Genomic DNA, 18,320 nt, shown 5'->3' with positions numbered 1-18,320 from the left:
CTCTCTCTCTCTCTCTCTCTCCCTCTGTCTCTCTCCCTCTCTCTCCCTCTCTCTCTCTCGTGCGCTCTCTCTCTCACTCTTTCTCACGTGCTCTCTCTCTCTCTGCCCTGTTAAACTGACAGGACTTAAAAACACATGCAAATTATAAACTTTCACTCTATGATGGTTAAACTGTGCAATTAATCCATGAATCACATTTGTCAAGGGCAGGGGAGTAGCTGGCCCGTACAGTTAATGAATAACGGATCAACTACGACAGCCTACATCGCACATCCTGCGATGTGACTATCGTGGACTTGTACATCGCGATATCGATGCTTAAACGACACATCGTGCAGCCCTAATTATAATTCATTAAAACATAAATTTGAATATAATTAATTATGTAAATATTATTCATAAATATTTCTGTTCTCATAATGTTGCCAAATTATGATTTGAAATGATGTTTTAATGCAGCACAGAGTCAGCAGGAATAAGGTTCACTAACTAGTCATTCTCGTTTTATATAGTGTTTGAGTAAGTGAGTCCGATTACTTCAGCAACTCAGACTGATTCGTAAGTGTTTGGAAAAGTGCAGAGGTCCAAGAACTGTTAACAGAAGAAAAGAATAAGAGCTGTTCTTGGTTTGCCAAACCTACCATTGAACTGTATACTAATGCATGAAGAAACATTTACAACAATCACACAAATATGATGAGTCTTCATATGAATCAGAGTCAAAACAGCATTATGTTAAATTGATCTAAAATTCAAAGCACGCATAGAAACAGGAGAGAAACAGTTGTGTCCTTTCATTCAATAACCATGGTTTTTGAAAAAATAATGAATACAGTATGGAAAAGGGATGAAACACCTGTTGCAATAGGACAGGAAACACACACATACACACACACACTGAAAGTGGGTCACAGTCTGGGAGGAGAGGGTTGAGTCAGAACCTGAGCAGACGCCAAAACTGTCCAATTGAATTAGGGCACAATGACCAGCATCTGTACACTCACACACACACACACACACACACACACTATGAGAGAGAAACATTCCATTACCATCTGAAAAGGTAATTCGTGTTTGACTGACTTTACAATATGTGCTCACTGCAAAACAATAATCCACTTGTCCATGATTACTATAATTTGTGAGCATTTCTCTCTCATTTCCACATGCACAAAAAAGAACACATTCCTTTCAGTTATGACCAGAATAATCTGCTTCATGAACAAATGACTCTTTCCCATAATGCACTGCCAAGTTGATTGTTAATGCTTGTTATTAGAGTGTTTATAACAGCAATTGATTTTGTTATATTCAGCGATTTTTAATTGAAGTGATATTTTTAGTCCATTTTGAGGTTTAAAGGTTTTTCCACTCATCGTGTGTGTGTGCAACTGAATTAATAAAGCGTAATTTATTCAAGAGCTGACATTGCATCATCACTTTTATTATACTATTATTTCAATCCGTTTCTAAATGGCACTGATTTATTATACCAGTCAGATTCATATATCAGTCTAATCGGTGATTCTTCCTTGTTATACACGCACTAATACACATTTTTCCCACAGCGATCTGAGGAAACTTGTACAAGCCGGTGGAGAAAATGTGAGCAAAGTGAGTGTGAACTCAGGAAGATGAATGTCTGGAACTGACACGAGTTTAGAGTCAAACATGAAGAGACTAGAGCACACAAATAGATTATCTAATGAAGGAGATTTAAATCATCACGGAAAAACAAGACAAAGAGACAGAAAGAGAGAGAGAGTCGTGAAGAAGGCTCTCCAGGCTGTGTGGAGATTTGGCTGTGAGAGTGACCAGACAGAGTCAGCACAGCAAACACAAGAGCCACAGAGAATACTGCAAAACAAAACGCTTCTGGAGCCGAGCAAACAGCTGAACACAGAGCTCCAAATTGCATAACAGAGAGAATTATGGGTACTTTTGTTCTCAGGGAAACGTTGGTGCAGGGTAACATGCTTTAAGTTCTGCTTTAAGCAAAATATGTTCAGCAAGGATGCATTAAATTGACTAAAAGTGACAGTAAAAATAATTGACTTAAAGTGACAGAAATAAATGATGTTCTTTTGAACTGAATTATCTTTATGAAAATTACCTTTAGCCATATAAGGTAACATGTGAAATCCAGGAGACATAAATTTTTTTTTTTTAATAAACAAATGCAACATGGAGCATTATATATCTGTCACGGTTCGTGAACGCACCGTCTCCAGCTGTAGTCATGTTATGTCATGTTGATTGGTTCATGTGGGTGTGGCCACTGATCGCCTGATCAGCGGCAGGTGCATCTCATTCCAACCGCCTATATAACGCCCTGTCTTTCGTCTCCTGTTTGTCAGATCGTTGTTTGAGGTCCATGTGTTGATGTCTGTTCGTGCTCCTGTGTTCCTGTCCTTGCCCTGTTTCCTGTTCGGTCTACTTGGGATTATCACAGTCACTCACGGATTATCACCACGGATCACCGATCTACCACCACCGTCATCTCTACCAACGCACTCAAATCACCTACCCACCTGTCTGTGCTGCCATCGTGGTTCCTGCGTCACTCACCAGCATTCATCCATCACAACTCCTGTCAATAAACTACCTTTACTTGCATCTGCCTCCTGTCCTCCATTGTTAGCGTCACAGAACGATCTGACCAACATGGAGGCAGCGAGTAATCAACCCTCCTCTCTCGAAGCTTTCCTCAGCGCCAGTGTTCGGAGGATGGACTCCCAGGAGCGGACTCTTAACGACACTGGTCGCGCGGTTCAGGCTTTAGTGACGCAGGTGTCCGAGCTCACCCAACAGTTCCAGCTATTACGAGCTCCCACTGCGCCACTCACACCGCCTGTTCCACCAGCACCATCGGAGGCCCCCTCCCAGCCGGAACCACGCCTCCCGATTCCGGAGGCTTACTCAGGTGAACCCGATTATTGTAGAGCTTTCCTTAACCGTTGTGATATGCATTTTGCCCTCCAGCCTAGAACGTTCGCCACTGAGAGGGCCAAGGTGGCGTTCGTCCTGACCCTGCTCTCTGGGAGGGCGGCATTGTGGGGAACAGCGGTGTGGGAGAACCAGGACCCATGCTGCGCCTCGTTCCAGGCCCTCTCCGCCGAGATGAGACGGGTCTTTGATCGGGCCGCCGCAGGACGGGAGGCGGCCAGGAGGCTGGCGGAGTTGCGCCAGCATGAGAGATCCGTCTCGGACTACTCCATCGAGTTCCGGACCCTGGCGGCGGAGTGCCATTGGAACGAGGAGGCGCAGTGGGACATGTTCCTGCATGGGCTGGCTGACCGCGTCCAGAGGGAGATCTACGCCCTGGACCTTCCCCCGTCGTTCAATGGACTCATTGAGCTGGCCCTTCGGGTCGACGCACGTCTGGCACGGATGGAGAGGAGGGGGCTACTCAACACCCCATCCAGGGGACCGGCAGACGTGCGGTTCAGCGGCGGGGACGTGGCCAGCCCCGTCTACGATCACGAGCCCATGCAGGTAGGGCGAGCTCGGCTTTCCCGGGAGGAGAAGGAGAGGCGGAGGTCCCTGGGCCTTTGCCTTTACTGCGGGGGAGCCGGACATCAAGCCCACGCCTGTCCGGTAAAAGGCCAGGCCCGGTAGTACGTATGAGGCTACTATCGGGTGGGATCTCCGCCGAGAAGACCTCATCATCATCATCACCATCATCTTCTACGCTCCTCCCGGTATGGCTGCGGTGGTCAGCACAGACACATCACTGTCAGGCACTACTGGATTCCGGGGCAGAAGGTAACTTCATGGACAGCACATTAGCCCACAAGCTCCACATCCCCCTCAGACCTCTTCCGCACCACATCACGGTTCACGCCCTCACTGGTCAGCAACTTCCCACCATATCATACATCACTGAAGACATTACACTCATCACCTCTGGCAATCACTCCGAAACCATCTCTTTTCACATCCTTGACTCTCCCCTGGCACCCATTGTCCTCGGACACCCTTGGCTCCTCCTCCACAACCCTAGCATTGACTGGCTCTCTAACTCCGTTTTGTCTTGGTGTAAAAGATGTCATGAGTCTTGTCTAGTGTCTGCCTGTCCGTCTGTGTCTGTGTCTGTGTTGCAGGAGGAGGCGGTGGATTTGTCTAACGTGCCCGCTGAGTACCTCCATCTGAAGGAAGTGTTCAGTAAGTCTCGGGCTGCTTCTCTTCCTCCGCATCGTCCTTACGACTGTGCCATAGATTTACTATCAGGTAAGTCTCCGCCTAAGGGCAAACTCTATTCACTTTCTGTTCCAGAGAGGGAGGCTATGGAGAAATATATTTCTGATTCTCTAGCTTCTAAATTCATCCGCCCTTCCTCTTCTCCTGCGGGGGCGGGGTTCTTTTTTGTGGGAAAGAAGGACGGATCTCTGCGACCTTGTATTGATTACCGGGGACTGAACAACATCACGGTAAAGAATACTTATCCTTTGCCGTTGATGTCTTCGGCCTTCGAGAGGTTGCAGGGAGCGTCAATTTTCACAAAACTGGACTTACGCAATGCGTATCATTTGGTTCGGATCAGGGAGGGGGATGAATGGAAGACCGCTTTTAACACCCCCAGAGGGCACTTTGAATACTTGGTTATGCCCTTTGGGCTCTCCAACTCCCCAGCGGTCTTCCAGGCACTTGTCAACGACGTGCTGCGAGATATGATCGATCAGTTCATTTATGTCTACCTGGACGACATATTGATTTTTTCTTCTTCTCTCCAGGAACATGTGCAGCACGTCCAACGAGTGCTTCAGAGGTTGCTAGAGAATGGGCTTTTTGTCAAGGCGGAGAAATGCGAATTTCATGCACAGTCAATTCCATTTTTGGGGTATATCGTGTCGACTGAGGGAATACGCATGGATCCCGAGAAGGTTAAGGCTGTGGTAGAATGGCCAAGCCCAGATTCCCTTAAGGCCCTACAGAGGTTTCTGGGGTTCGCTAACTTCTACCGGCGTTTTATTCGCAACTTCAGCCAACTAGCCGCACCTCTGACCGCCTTGACCTCCGCCAAGACTGCGTTCAGGTGGTCGGACACAGCTGAGGCTGTGTTTGCCAAACTGAAGAGCCGTTTCATTTCAGCCCCTATTCTGATTACCCCTGACCCTACACGTCAGTTCGTGGTGGAGGTCGACGCATCAGAGGTGGGGGTAGGAGCGGTGTTATCTCAACGTTCTCCCTTAGACGACAAGGTCCACCCTTGCGCGTATTTTTCATATCGTTTATCTCCGGCAGAACGAAATTATGATATTGGTAACCGAGAATTGTTGGCAGTTAAGATGGCATTAGAGGAATGGCGACACTGGTTAGAGGGATCGGGGGTTCCTTTTATAGTATGGACTGACCACAAGAATTTAGAGTACATTAGCACCGCCAAGAGGTCCAAAAATATCAAACCCGATTCTTTGTCGCGTATTTTTGACCATTCCGAACGCCCGTCCACTCCCGAGTGTATTTTTCCTGAGACATTAGTGGTCTCCACTCTCACATGGGAGATCGAATCGAAGGTCAGAACGGCCTTAGAAGGGGTAATGCCTCCGCCCGGGTGCCCACCGAACCGTTTATTTGTGCCGGAGGGATTAAGGTCCAACGTTATCCAGTGGGGACATTGCTCGAATGTAGCTTGCCATCCAGGGGTTAACCGTACTAGATTTTTAGTCAAGCAACGATTCTGGTGGCCACTTATGGCTCGCGACATTCACAGTTTTGTTTTGGCTTGCTCGGTTTGTGCCACTGGTAAGACTTCCAATCGGCCCCCTGATGGGTTACTCCAACCCTTCGAGACCCTGGTCCCACATCGCTCTAGATTTTATTACCGCCCTCCCACCCTCCCAGGGAAACACGGTAGTTTTAACCGTGGTGGACCGGTTCTCGAAGGCGGCCCACTTTATTCCCTTGCCCAAATTACCCTCAGCCAAGGAGACAGCGTTGACCGTCGTAGACCACGTCTTTCGTTTACATGGCCTCCCGATAGACGTGGTTTCCGACAGGGGACCCCAATTTGTGGCTAAATTTTGGCAAGAATTCTGTAGACTACTGGGAGCGACTGTAAGTCTGTCCTCAGGGTTTCACCCCCAGAGCAATGGTCAAACCGAGAGAGCCAACCAAGATTTGGAAAGGGTGTTGCGATGTTTGGTCTCCAAGAATCCTTCCTCCTGGAGCCAACAATTGTCTATGGTGGAGTACGCCCACAATACCTTACCAGTATCAGCTACGGGCCTATCTCCTTTTGAGTGTAGTGTAGGTTACCAGCCACCTATTTTTCCCAGTATGGAATCCGAAGTTGCGGTCCCCTCCGCTCACGCCTTCGTCCAGAGGTGCCACCGCACTTGGACCAGAGCCCGTGAGACTCTACTCCAAGCGGGGGCGCGCACCAAGGCCAAGGCCGATCGCCACCGGTCTAGGCCTCCCGTATACGTCGTGGGTCAAAAGGTGTGGCTTTCAACCAAGAATATTCCTCTCCGGTCCGTATCTAATAAATTGGCTCCCAAATTTATTGGCCCGTTTACTGTCACCAAAATCATTAGTCCGGTGGCAGTCCGCATTAAACTCCCTCCTACGTACAGGAGAATTCATCCCGCCTTTCATGTGTCCAAAATTAAGCCCGTATTTCATTCTCCCATTAATCCGCCTACCCCGGTCCCTCCCCCGCCGCGTCTCGTAGATGGGGAGACCACCTATTTGGTAAATCGTATTCTGGACTCTAGAAGGAGGGGACGCGGATTTCAGTACTTGGTGGACTGGGAGGGTTACGGTCCGGAGGAGAGAAGTTGGGTACCTGCCAGGGACATCCTGGATCACTCCCTTATCGATGATTACAATCGACAGGTAAGAGATTCTGGGGACGCCAGGAGGCGTCCTTAGGAGGAGGGGTACTGTCACGGTTCGTGAACGCACCGTCTCCAGCTGTAGTCATGTTATGTCATGTTGATTGGTTCATGTGGGTGTGGCCACTGATCGCCTGATCAGCGGCAGGTGCATCTCATTCCAACCGCCTATATAACGCCCTGTCTTTCGTCTCCTGTTTGTCAGATCGTTGTTTGAGGTCCATGTGTTGATGTCTGTTCGTGCTCCTGTGTTCCTGTCCTTGCCCTGTTTCCTGTTCGGTCTACTTGGGATTATCACAGTCACTCACGGATTATCACCACGGATCACCGATCTACCACCACCGTCATCTCTACCAACGCACTCAAATCACCTACCCACCTGTCTGTGCTGCCATCGTGGTTCCTGCGTCACTCACCAGCATTAATCCATCACAACTCCTGTCAATAAACTACCTTTACTTGCATCTGCCTCCTGTCCTCCATTGTTAGTGTCACAATATCCACTCTGTGTGTAAAAAGCAAAAACAAAAAACAACAACAAAAAACACAGATTTTAATTTAATAAAAACAATAATTGTTTTAATGAGACAGATGGGCCTGCATTATGAATCTTTTTCATTAAATCATTTATTTTTAGTGATTATGCATGTACTTTGGATGCAAATGAGTGCCTTCAAATTAGATTATTAAATTATGGCTTATATTCAAAAATGCATGTAAAATGAAATTAGCATGCCGTTCTTGTGCACTACTGTTTGCACAAAAAGTTTGGATTTTTTTTTTTACTGAAAAAATTACTTTTATTCAACAAGTATGCGTTAAACTGATGAAAAGTTACAGTAAAGACATAATGACACAAAAACTATCTGTTTCACATAAATGTTGCTCTTTTGAAATTTCTATTCATCAAAGAATCCGCAAAAAAAAAAAGCATCATGGTTTCCGCAAAAATATGAAGCAGCACAACTGTTTTCGACAAATCAGCATATTAGAATGATTTCAGAAGGATCATGTGACACTGAAGACTGGAGTGATGATGCTGAAAATACAGCTTTGATCACAATTTTTAAATATTGATCAAATTTTTAAATATATTTAAATACAAAACAGCTATTTGAAATTGGAATAGGATTTCTTAATATTCCTGTTTTCACTGGATTTTTTATCAAGTAAATGCAGCACTGGAGAACATAAGAGTCTTCTTTAAAAAAAAAAAAAAACAGTGTAAGTAGCATCAGTGTCTTTCCTGGTTTCATTCCCTGTTTTTGTTCTCTTTGTCACTCGTGACATTTTCCTAAAGCTTTACTGTAGGAACAATGATTGTAGTCATTTCTCGCTGGCTGTTGCTCTGGATTGTTTGCCAGAGTAAACATGTGTTTGAACTTGACACCAGATTCAGATCCCAAATCCAGAGTCTGCTTAATCCACACACACTTCAAACCTTTCAAACCGGCCCAACACACACACACAGACAAATCTACTATTCTTAACATAAACTAAATATAGTCACTGAGTGGTAATTTTAGCACAAGCTCTTACACGACATCCATTGACAAGTAAGCTTTCAATTATTATTTCACCCCCATCAAACACATTCAGATGAGCCCTAACATTAAAATAAAACTTTTGGCAGTTCTAGACAATATATAGTCCTTTATAAATCCCTTGAAGCTATTATTAATCACACTCATCCTCTTCTGAATAAATCAGGTCTGTAAAACGATCCCTTGGACTTTCCACATTACTCCAGATTTGAACACACAATACTTCTGTTTGCATAGCGTGCGAGGAGAAGAGCAGCAGAACAGGCAAGAGGAAAGCAGAAACAGAGGTGTACAGAGATCTATTCTAGGATTTCTGTGTGTCTGAGAGAAATTGATCACATTAATGTGGGACAGAGAGAGCGTCTTTTTCCCCAAAAGCTCTCCACATCTCTCTCTGGAGTCTGAACTAACTGTTTCAGCAGCTGCCTGTGGTGACGTGCACAGCCAAAACACTGCACACACACACATAGACACAGAAACACTTTTTAAATGTTTCAAAACAACACCACTTTCTCGAAAATTAGTATCACATGGCTCCAGTCAACAGAAGGGGGCGATATACAGCACTGCTGCAAATGAACAAAAATGGAGGATGGATCCCAGACTACTTCTGGTAGGGAGCCCAGAGTACAACACGTTCCCTTCAGTCCTTGAAACCATCTCGATTCCTCGTTCTGTCCATATTTCATTTTGCATGTTTACACACACACACACACAAGTGCATGTACTGCACACACGCATTGGATGAATCTCATGAAAACATGTCTGACTCATACTATAGCCTGAAATCACTTGTATAAATTATTAATTAAATAATTATCTTATTTATATATAATTATATAATTTATCTTACTATATATCTTAAACAATTAATATTGTAATTATAAAATGTTTAAATATAACATGATAAATGTATAATACTATCAATACAGAAATTACAAGGATTATAATATAGAATATTATTAAAATACATATAATTATCATATATAATCATGTTTTATATACACACAAAATATATATATAATAAATTTATAATTTTTTTTATATATGTATATATTGATTGCAATAAAAGCCATTGAATGTATATACAAATAATATTAGAATTAAGGCAAAATAATAATAAAATAATAAATATATAATTATTAGTATTATAATAGTATTATAATGATACATATTATAATCTATAATCTATACACATACATATTATACTCTATAACATACACACACACACACTCATATAGAAATTATTCCAATTCATATTTAATAATACTACTTACATACGATGCATAAAGAAAATGAAACCTGTATGATAGGTCTTTGACATTTTTTTTTTACATTTTATTTATGTATTTCATTTCTGGATTTGCAAGGTGACATAATTTTCATGGCAGTCTTTTGTGTAATTCTGTAAATTATCATTAAATATAGACAACGTTAAACATGTTAAAAACAGTTTTTGGAGTTTAATATGACCCAGACATGTTCATGACAGTTTGTGTTTGATTCAGCCACACAGACACACTCTATCCGGACTAATCACAGTTTCAAAGCTCGAGGACTTGTACTTATTAGGTTTGTTTAAAAATGACATCATCGCAGCTGCTTATGACCTCATCAGCCCAAGACACGGGAATCAGGCCGCATGTGATCCGCATTAGAACACGGACTCACGCTGTGGGAGCGATCGCAGAAGATTTTAACGAAGCTGCATGAAACGCTCCACAAGAGCGACGGAATCTCTGTGCGAAAACTGCAATCGCCACATGCGGACGCTCACACGTGTGACGGTGTTCACACACGCACACACATACACATACACACACACACATACACACACAGATCCAGGCAGTTTCTGGCCATTCTCAAGAGTCAAAAAAACCAACCACAGAAACCTAGCCATCCAATGACGTGAACACACACACAGTGGCAGCGACTGGAGACCTTTACGATCTCTGCCAAAAGCAACAGGCATGTCTACCACTGCATTTTCCCTGCGTTCCTTTTGTCCACCAACCCTCTGTCAGCATTCACTCCTTCATTTCTCCTTTTCTTCATCATTCAACTCCCCTTTCACTTCTCCATTTGATTATAATGCCATATCTGGCCCTACAGCAAAAGTTTCTTGGTCTTGTATGTTCAGCTTCCTTAACTGCAGCATTGAATGATGGATTATTTAGACTGTGTTTTTACTAGGAACCATTATAAAGTTTAATTTGGAATGCCGGAAACTACTGAACCAAAACATCTGTTCAGTGTTTCTTTCATTTTCTCCCTCATTCCGCCTGAGAAAGTTTAGTCACCAATTTACATACAAATTCATATTTAAATGTGCAATTTGAAATTTAAGCAGCACCCAATTGAATGGCGAAATATGTAAACAAATAAGAAAAATAAACAAATATGTAATGTACTTGACTATTTGGGGATGCAAATGTTTGTGGTTGATTTTTGAAAGACGTCTGTATTGTTATCAAGGCAGCATTTATTTGATCAATTTCACAAAGTAATATAGTGAAATATTATTTCAATTTTTAATTTTTTTTTTTTGTCTTTTTCAAAAATTTTAAAATGACTAAAATGATTTTTTCCTGAGATGCAGAGCTGAATTTTCAGCATCATTACTCCAGTCTTCAATGTCACATGATCCTTCAGAAATCACTCTGATATCCTGATTTTCTGTTCAAGAAACACTTCCTATTATTATCAATGTTGAATAATGTTGCGCTGCTTAATATTTTTGCGGAAATGCTATTTTTTTCAGGGTTCTTTAATAAAATTTTAGAAAAACCAAACTGGAAATTTTTGCTACATGATGTCTTTACTGTCACTTTTGATCAATTTAATGCATCCTGACTATCAAGTCCCGCCCACTTTATTTTCTACACAGTATTTCATTCCACTCAGAAATGCAGCACATAATAGAAGTTAAATGTATAGTGAATGCAGTTTTATGTCATGTCAGCTCTCTTGAGTTTAAAGCTGCTGTTGTCCTTCTTTAAAAGAGAAACTCTAAACATTAAGCATTTCTTTCATTAAATACCTTTCTTCCTCTCTCATTTTCTCTTTCAGTCAGGTGAGACAGAATGAAGATACAGATCAAGCAGACGAGTGCAATGAGTGACATATGAATCATGCTGATTTCAACCACACGTCTGTAAGATTTGAGAAATTCTCCCACACACACACACACACACACACTTCTGCTGACCTGTACGTGTGCTGTGGAAACCCCCTCAATGATGTCAACATGAGCTTCAAACTCCTCATTCTGACCAGAACTTTCCACAAAAACATCACCTTTTCCTCCGTGAGTGAGATATTTTTCATCTGATAAAAAACTTAAAACTGATAACAGTGAGATGCTGCAGGAGACTTTACTGTCTACATTCAGAATGCTCTGCAGTGTAGAACCTCACTATTAACAATATATATATTTTTCAAAGCTTTAAAACAAAGATTATTAGAGTATGTTTTATAATTTCAGTCATCCTACCTCAAAATGTCACATTTAATGTGTTACTTGCTGTTGCTTTGTAATTATTTGTGCAACAAAGGCAAGAATTTAGTTTTTACATTTAAAAAATAAAAAATGAAGCAAACAGTGCTTTCCTATGCAAAACTCTCTGCTACAATTAAAGGGCATCATTTATCATTTCATTATGATGGTAGCATTAAATGAGCATGAAAACATTCAATATTGAGTGCATTTTTAACTAAACAGATCTTTAACAGTATATCAGTATTTTCCATTAAAGCCCCAGAAATTAAGTTTATTATTTATAGTCAAAATGACTCATATGCCATGTTGGATGAAATCACTGAGCTCATCCCAATGCATTCTGGTAGGTAAGTAGGAAGCTCACACAGTTTTTGGAACATGCTGCATTTTATATCATTTTAAAGAAACAACTAGGTAAATTTAAGCACTCAAATCTAAATAAACCCAACAGGTCAACTTAATGCAAATAACACAACATCTAGTGTATGCTTTTTGTTCATTTCCTCTCAGATTTTGAGATTCCCTCTTATTTCTCTCTGTCTTTTGTCTATTCTCTCTTTCTTTTTATCTTAGTAAAATGTGTCAGCATTTAAGGGATTTGAATTACACGTGCAGGCTCTGAAATGAAATGTGATTTTTCTGTGTGTATACGACAGGGGTTTGGTTAAGGTTCTGTGGTGACTCTGTGTCTCGCTCTGTGGAAAAAAACACACACCTCTTTCCATTTTCTCCAAACACTTGAACTTCAAACAGAAAGGTAGACCAAACCTTAAAGACACATCAGCATTCCATGAACCCTGTGCGTCTGCGGTCAAAACCCTCGGGATGAACACTAACATTACCTACAGTCCTTCTGAATGACTCACGTCCACTCACAGACCGTTCCAATCCCACAATCCTTCAGTTTTTGCTATCAAGACACGATTAAGATGTTTTGGATTTGCATGTGTTTATAAAAAGAACTGCTTCCTGCATACTGCACTGCATTATTTATTTTGCATTTTTGTCCAATATTGTGCAAAAACGTCTTAACTTTTGACTAATCTAACATAACAAAAAAATTATATTCTAAAATATTTGCATTCTCCTGCAAAAGTTTTGTACTTCTCTAAAGAAACGTTGCATTTTCTCCCTAAATATTTTTTTATTCTCTAGCCAAAGTATTATGTTTTTCTCAAGAAATGTTGCGTCTTCTCACAATATATTTTCATTCTCTTGCAAAAGTATTGCATTTCTCTCAAGAAAGGTTGCATTTTCTAGCTAAATATTTGCAATACCCTTACAAAACTATTGCATTTCTCTCAAGAAACGCTGCATTTTCTCACAAATATTTACATTCTCTCGCAAAAGTATTGCAATTCTCTCAAAAAAAAATTATCTCGCAAAAGTATTACATATCCCCAAAAAAACTTTTCATTCTCTTGCAAAAATTAGCATTTTCTGGCAGAAGTACAACGTTCAGTCAAGAAACTTTGCTTTTTCACACAAAATATTTGGTTTCTCTAACAAAAGTGTTGCATTTCTTACAAAAAAAAACTTTGCAGATTAGACAAATATCCTTTTTCCTCCCACCACCTCATATTAATTCAAACACAAAAGTCTTGCAAGCAAAAATTAAATTTCTCAGGAAAATGCAAACATTTTGCGAGCAAACACAAAAGAACTGAAATATATTTTTTTTTCCCCATCTCATTTTTTATTATCACTATGTCTTTTAAAGGACACACTGACTGCAGAAATAACATGAGTACTATGATATATCTTTCTGAGCAATACAGTCTGACCAAAAACAAGCAAAACCACACTTCACATGTACTGTATACTTATTTTAAACATTTATGGTAGACCTGACCATTACACACACACACACACAAGCACACTTGACAGTCTATAAACCCTTGTGCCACAAGTTAACCCTACAATCTTACATTAGCACTACATAACCACAACTAGGTGCTAAACAAACATGCACACGTTCCTTTCTCACATCTCCACTGGACACAGTCACAGAAAGATGCTGAAACATTTCATCACTCAGTTAAGAACAAAGACACATATCCACAAATCCCTGCTAAAGACCCTGACAACAAGACCATTGAGGGCCAGTTCAAATTAAATATATCTTCTACTGTATCTCAATTCTTACTCTCATCAAACTGCTAAGCCATGAAAGAGCAATAAAGAAGCCTCTAAGGCAGGGTTCCTCAAATCTTGTCCTGGAGGGCCAATGAGCTGCAAAGTTTAGCTCCAACCTTGATCAAACTCACATACCTGTGATTTTCTAATGATCCTGAAGACACTGATTAGCATGCTCAGGTCTGTTTGATTGGGGTTAGAAAGGTGGATCTCGTGGGCCAGATTTGAGGATCCCTGCTCTGAGGAGATGTGAAAAACTTTTTGACTAATATTCTGTAGGAAAGACTCTGGAGCTGCTTCTTACCTCAAACACCTCCTCATCCAGGATACGCGTCCCAAAGACCACGATGCCTTTAGTGTCGATGATGGGGTGAGGGCTTCTGGATAACGTCCGTGTCACCTTTTTCTTACAGTCCAAAACCAGAGTGATGCTCTGTTTGTGAACACTGATCGCCACACGGTGCCACCTGACAGAAACACACGCACGGATCAGGGTCTATCCATTTATCCATCCATCCATCTATCTATCTATCTATGCATCTATCTATCATCCATCCATCCATCCATCCATCTATCATCCATCCATCTATCTATCTATCTATCTATCTATCTATCTATCTATCTATCTATCTATCTATGCATCTATCTATCATCCATCCATCCATCAATCCATCTATCACCCATCCATCCACCCATCCATCAACCCATCTATCTATCTATCTATCTATCTATCTATCTATCTATCTATCTATCTATCTATCTATCTATCTATCTATCTATCTATCTATCTATCTATCTATCTATGCATCTATCTATCATCCATCCATCCTTCCATCCACCTATCTATCTATCTATCTATCTATCATTCATCCATCCACCCACCCATCTATCTATCTATCTATCTATGCATCGATCTATCTATCATCCATCTATCGATCCATCTATCTATCCATCCATCATCCATCCATCCATCCATCCATCTATCTATCTATCTATCTATCTATCTATCTATCTATCTATCTATCTATCTATCTATCTATCTATCTATCTATCTATCTATCATCCATCCACCCATCCACCCATCCATCCATCTATCTATCTATCTATCTATCTATCTATGCATCTATCTATCATCCATCCACCCATCCATCCATCCATCCATCTATCCATCCATCCATCCATCCATCCATCCATCCATCCATCTATCCATCTATCTATCTATCTATCTATCTATGCATCTATGCATCTATCTATCATCCATCCACCCATCCATCCATCCATCCATCCATCCATCCATCCACCCATCCATCCATCCATCCATCCATCCACCCATCCACCCATCCACCCATCTAGATATCTATCTATCTATCTATCTATCTATCTATCTATCTATCTATCTATCTATCTATCTATCTATCTATCCATCATCCATCCATCCATCCACCCACACACCCACCCACCAATCCATCCATCCATCCATCCATTTATCTATCTATCTATCTATCTATCTATCTATCTATCTATCTATCTATCTATCTATCTATCTATCTATCTATCTATCTATCTATCTATCTATCTATCTATCTATCTATCTATTTACCCGAAGTTTTCCATCTACACATGTGTTATTGATGTGTTTCTGCGGTGTTTCTGTAGTTAAACAGGGCGTCACACCTGTGTCTGCTCACCTGTGCAGGTGTTGGCTCCACAGCAGTGTGATAGATTAAATATGTCGCACATCAAAACCAAACACACTAAATCCTAACCAGACGTTACGTAACCGGCCCTAAAGTTTCCAGTGTCAAGAAAATAATTCCTGACAGTGAAATACTGTGTCAAAATTTACACAACATATTTCAAATTATCAATACACAGCTTGTGCACGTGTCTTACTTTCCGTCTGCCAAGTTGACCCCTCTGAAGAGCGGGTAGTCCTCCGGGCCGGGTTTGCCCAAGTGATCCTCATACAGGAAAACAGGGGAGCGTCCCACTTCCAGACCGAGCTGCTGGATCCCCTGTTCGTTATACACCGACAGCAAGAAAGACTGACTGCCTTTGTTCGGCCTCACCGTCGCCAAGATGGAGAAGTCCTCAGGAAACACGGACGCTAAAGAAAGAGAGTGTTATTTTTGAAAATCCAGTGTTTTAGGGGGTTTACTTGGCACAAAATATTGAGGACAGTGTGTGACAGAGCATTACATCATGTCTATGAGCGGACAGATGCTGACGGGTAACAAAGATAAAGTGTTTGACATGGATAATAGCAGAATGGAAAACGGTTGGATCTCTGGCACATCTTTGGGAAACTCTGTAACTGTGTGTGTGTGTGTGTGTGTGTGTGTGTGTGTGTGTGTGTGTGTGTGTGTGTGTGTGTGTGTGTGTGTGTGTGTGTGTGTGTGTTGATAAGAGTCTTGGATCTTCTGGGAGGGAGTATAGAGAGCGAGAGAGATGGACAGAGTAATGAGGAGAACAGCTGTTCCCTAAGAGACATTTTATTACTCTAATTCATCTAGCAGAGAGAGGTGGAGAGAACAAACAGAAAGAATCACAAGTACAAACAGAGAGGAAAATATACGGCAACATTCTTAAAGGAGCAGCTCACTGAAAAATGAACATTCTGTCACTGTTTACTCACCATAATACCAGTCCAAACTATGACTTTTTTTCTTGTGAGGAACATAAAATGAGCTGTTTTTTGGGAATCTCAGAGTTGACTCTTTTCTACACATTGAAAGTGAATTAGGACTATCGGGCTCCAAAAACACCAGTAAAGTATCATTAAATTTTCATAAAAGTGGTCCATTTGATTTGTGCACTATATTTTTCAGAAGAAAGTTTAGAGTCAGGAAGTTTTTTTTTTTTGTTTTTTTTGAAAGAAATTAATACTTTTATTCAACACGAATGCAACAAATTGACCAAAACTGACAGTAAAGACATTAAGTTACAAAAGATTGTTACAACATTAGTAATTTTAATAAATGCCTCATGAGCAGCAAATCAGTATATTAGAATGATTTCTGAAGGATCATGTGTGTGTGATGATGCTGAAAATTCAGCTTTGCATCACAGAAATAAATTATATTTTCAAATAAATTGAAATAGAAACGTTATTTTAAATTGTAATGATGTTACAGATTTTACTGTATACACAAATAAATACAGCTATGGTGAGCATAAGAGACTTCTTTTAAAAACATTACAAATCCTAGAGACCCAATTTTTTGTTTGCTTAAAAATGCTAACTTTCTGACACCGCCTTTAACCAGATAATGTATTTGAATTTTATCCTGACAGCAAACAAGACATTTATGTTCCTTTTTTGGTTATTTCTGAAGCTCAAAAACTCCTTGTTCCTGTCTGGAAAAGAGCAGCTTTTAGATTGACTTTTCTGGGTGAACTGTTCCTTTAAGACTGAACTTTAAGTCCAGTCAAACTTTGAAAAAAAAACAAATAAAGAGAAGGAAAAAAGGGTGAAATTAAACAGTCTCCTTCTAAAACGAGAAGAACAGACATGACTTCCCTCTCTCACACACACAAACATGTGCCAAACAGATGCCCTTCGCCAAGACCTCTGAGAAAATCTAGGCTGCTTGGACAGGAAGTGAGTTTTCCAGTCATCCAAAAGACAAAGCATCCATACATAAGTGCAGTAAACACACCTGATGATTGCTGCAGTGTTTAGTGTGTTTATGCTTTGATCAACTGCACAGGTTTACAGTCCAGTACTGGATTTCACAAAGTTTCTAATGATTTAGAGAGAACATGTTACTAAAAACTCTCAGACGGCCTTCCTGGAATCCCGTCTCCATCGTCTAACTCCTCCTTTTTTCCTCTGTTTATGTCTGGGGATATTTTTTGAGTCTTCAGATGTGATTCTGCTCGAGTCACACCATTACAGACAGTCTACATCTCTAAAAACCTCATAAAACACTAATGAGGTTATCTGAGGTCTGATCTGCACAGATTTCTGAATGTTAATAATCGGAGCTGTCCAAGAACAAGAACAAAGAGGTTAGTTTCTGCTTTTGTTTACATTAAGTGCTTCATTTCACACACTGTGTGTATGAATGTCAAAAAAATAAAGCCACCAGATGAACCTCAAGATTTAACGTCTGACTGAAATGCAAATTTCTTAAATCAAAGGGAGGCAGTTATCTAAAGACAAGCTGTGCAGAGAAACCGCCACTGAAAACTTCATTTAAAGAACATTATATTCTGGATCTGGATATTTTCTAGACTAGGTGTTACTATTTCATAAGAAGAAGTTAGATTCGCAAAATACAAACTTGAAATTGTGATCAATTT

The 18,320-nt window shown here is 40.9% G+C and overlaps 1 protein-coding gene across 1 annotated transcript in view; it reads right to left on the bottom strand.

The window, feature by feature from the left end:
- The window catches only part of col5a1 (procollagen, type V, alpha 1), a 62,712-nt gene that overhangs the window by 28,856 nt on the left and 15,536 nt on the right, over positions 1-18,320 (bottom strand). The window contains exons 3-4 of the mRNA XM_059525417.1: positions 15,909-16,122; positions 14,320-14,482 (exon numbers count right to left, since the gene is read on the bottom strand). Of these exons, the coding sequence (XP_059381400.1) occupies positions 14,320-14,482; positions 15,909-16,122 (377 nt within the window). The remainder of the gene's footprint in view (positions 1-14,319; positions 14,483-15,908; positions 16,123-18,320) is intronic.

The sequence above is a fragment of the Carassius carassius genome, chromosome 36, assembly GCF_963082965.1.
Source record: "Carassius carassius chromosome 36, fCarCar2.1, whole genome shotgun sequence".
Taxonomy (NCBI): Eukaryota; Metazoa; Chordata; class Actinopteri; order Cypriniformes; family Cyprinidae; genus Carassius; species Carassius carassius.
This window is presented reverse-complemented; position numbering and strand designations above follow the sequence as displayed.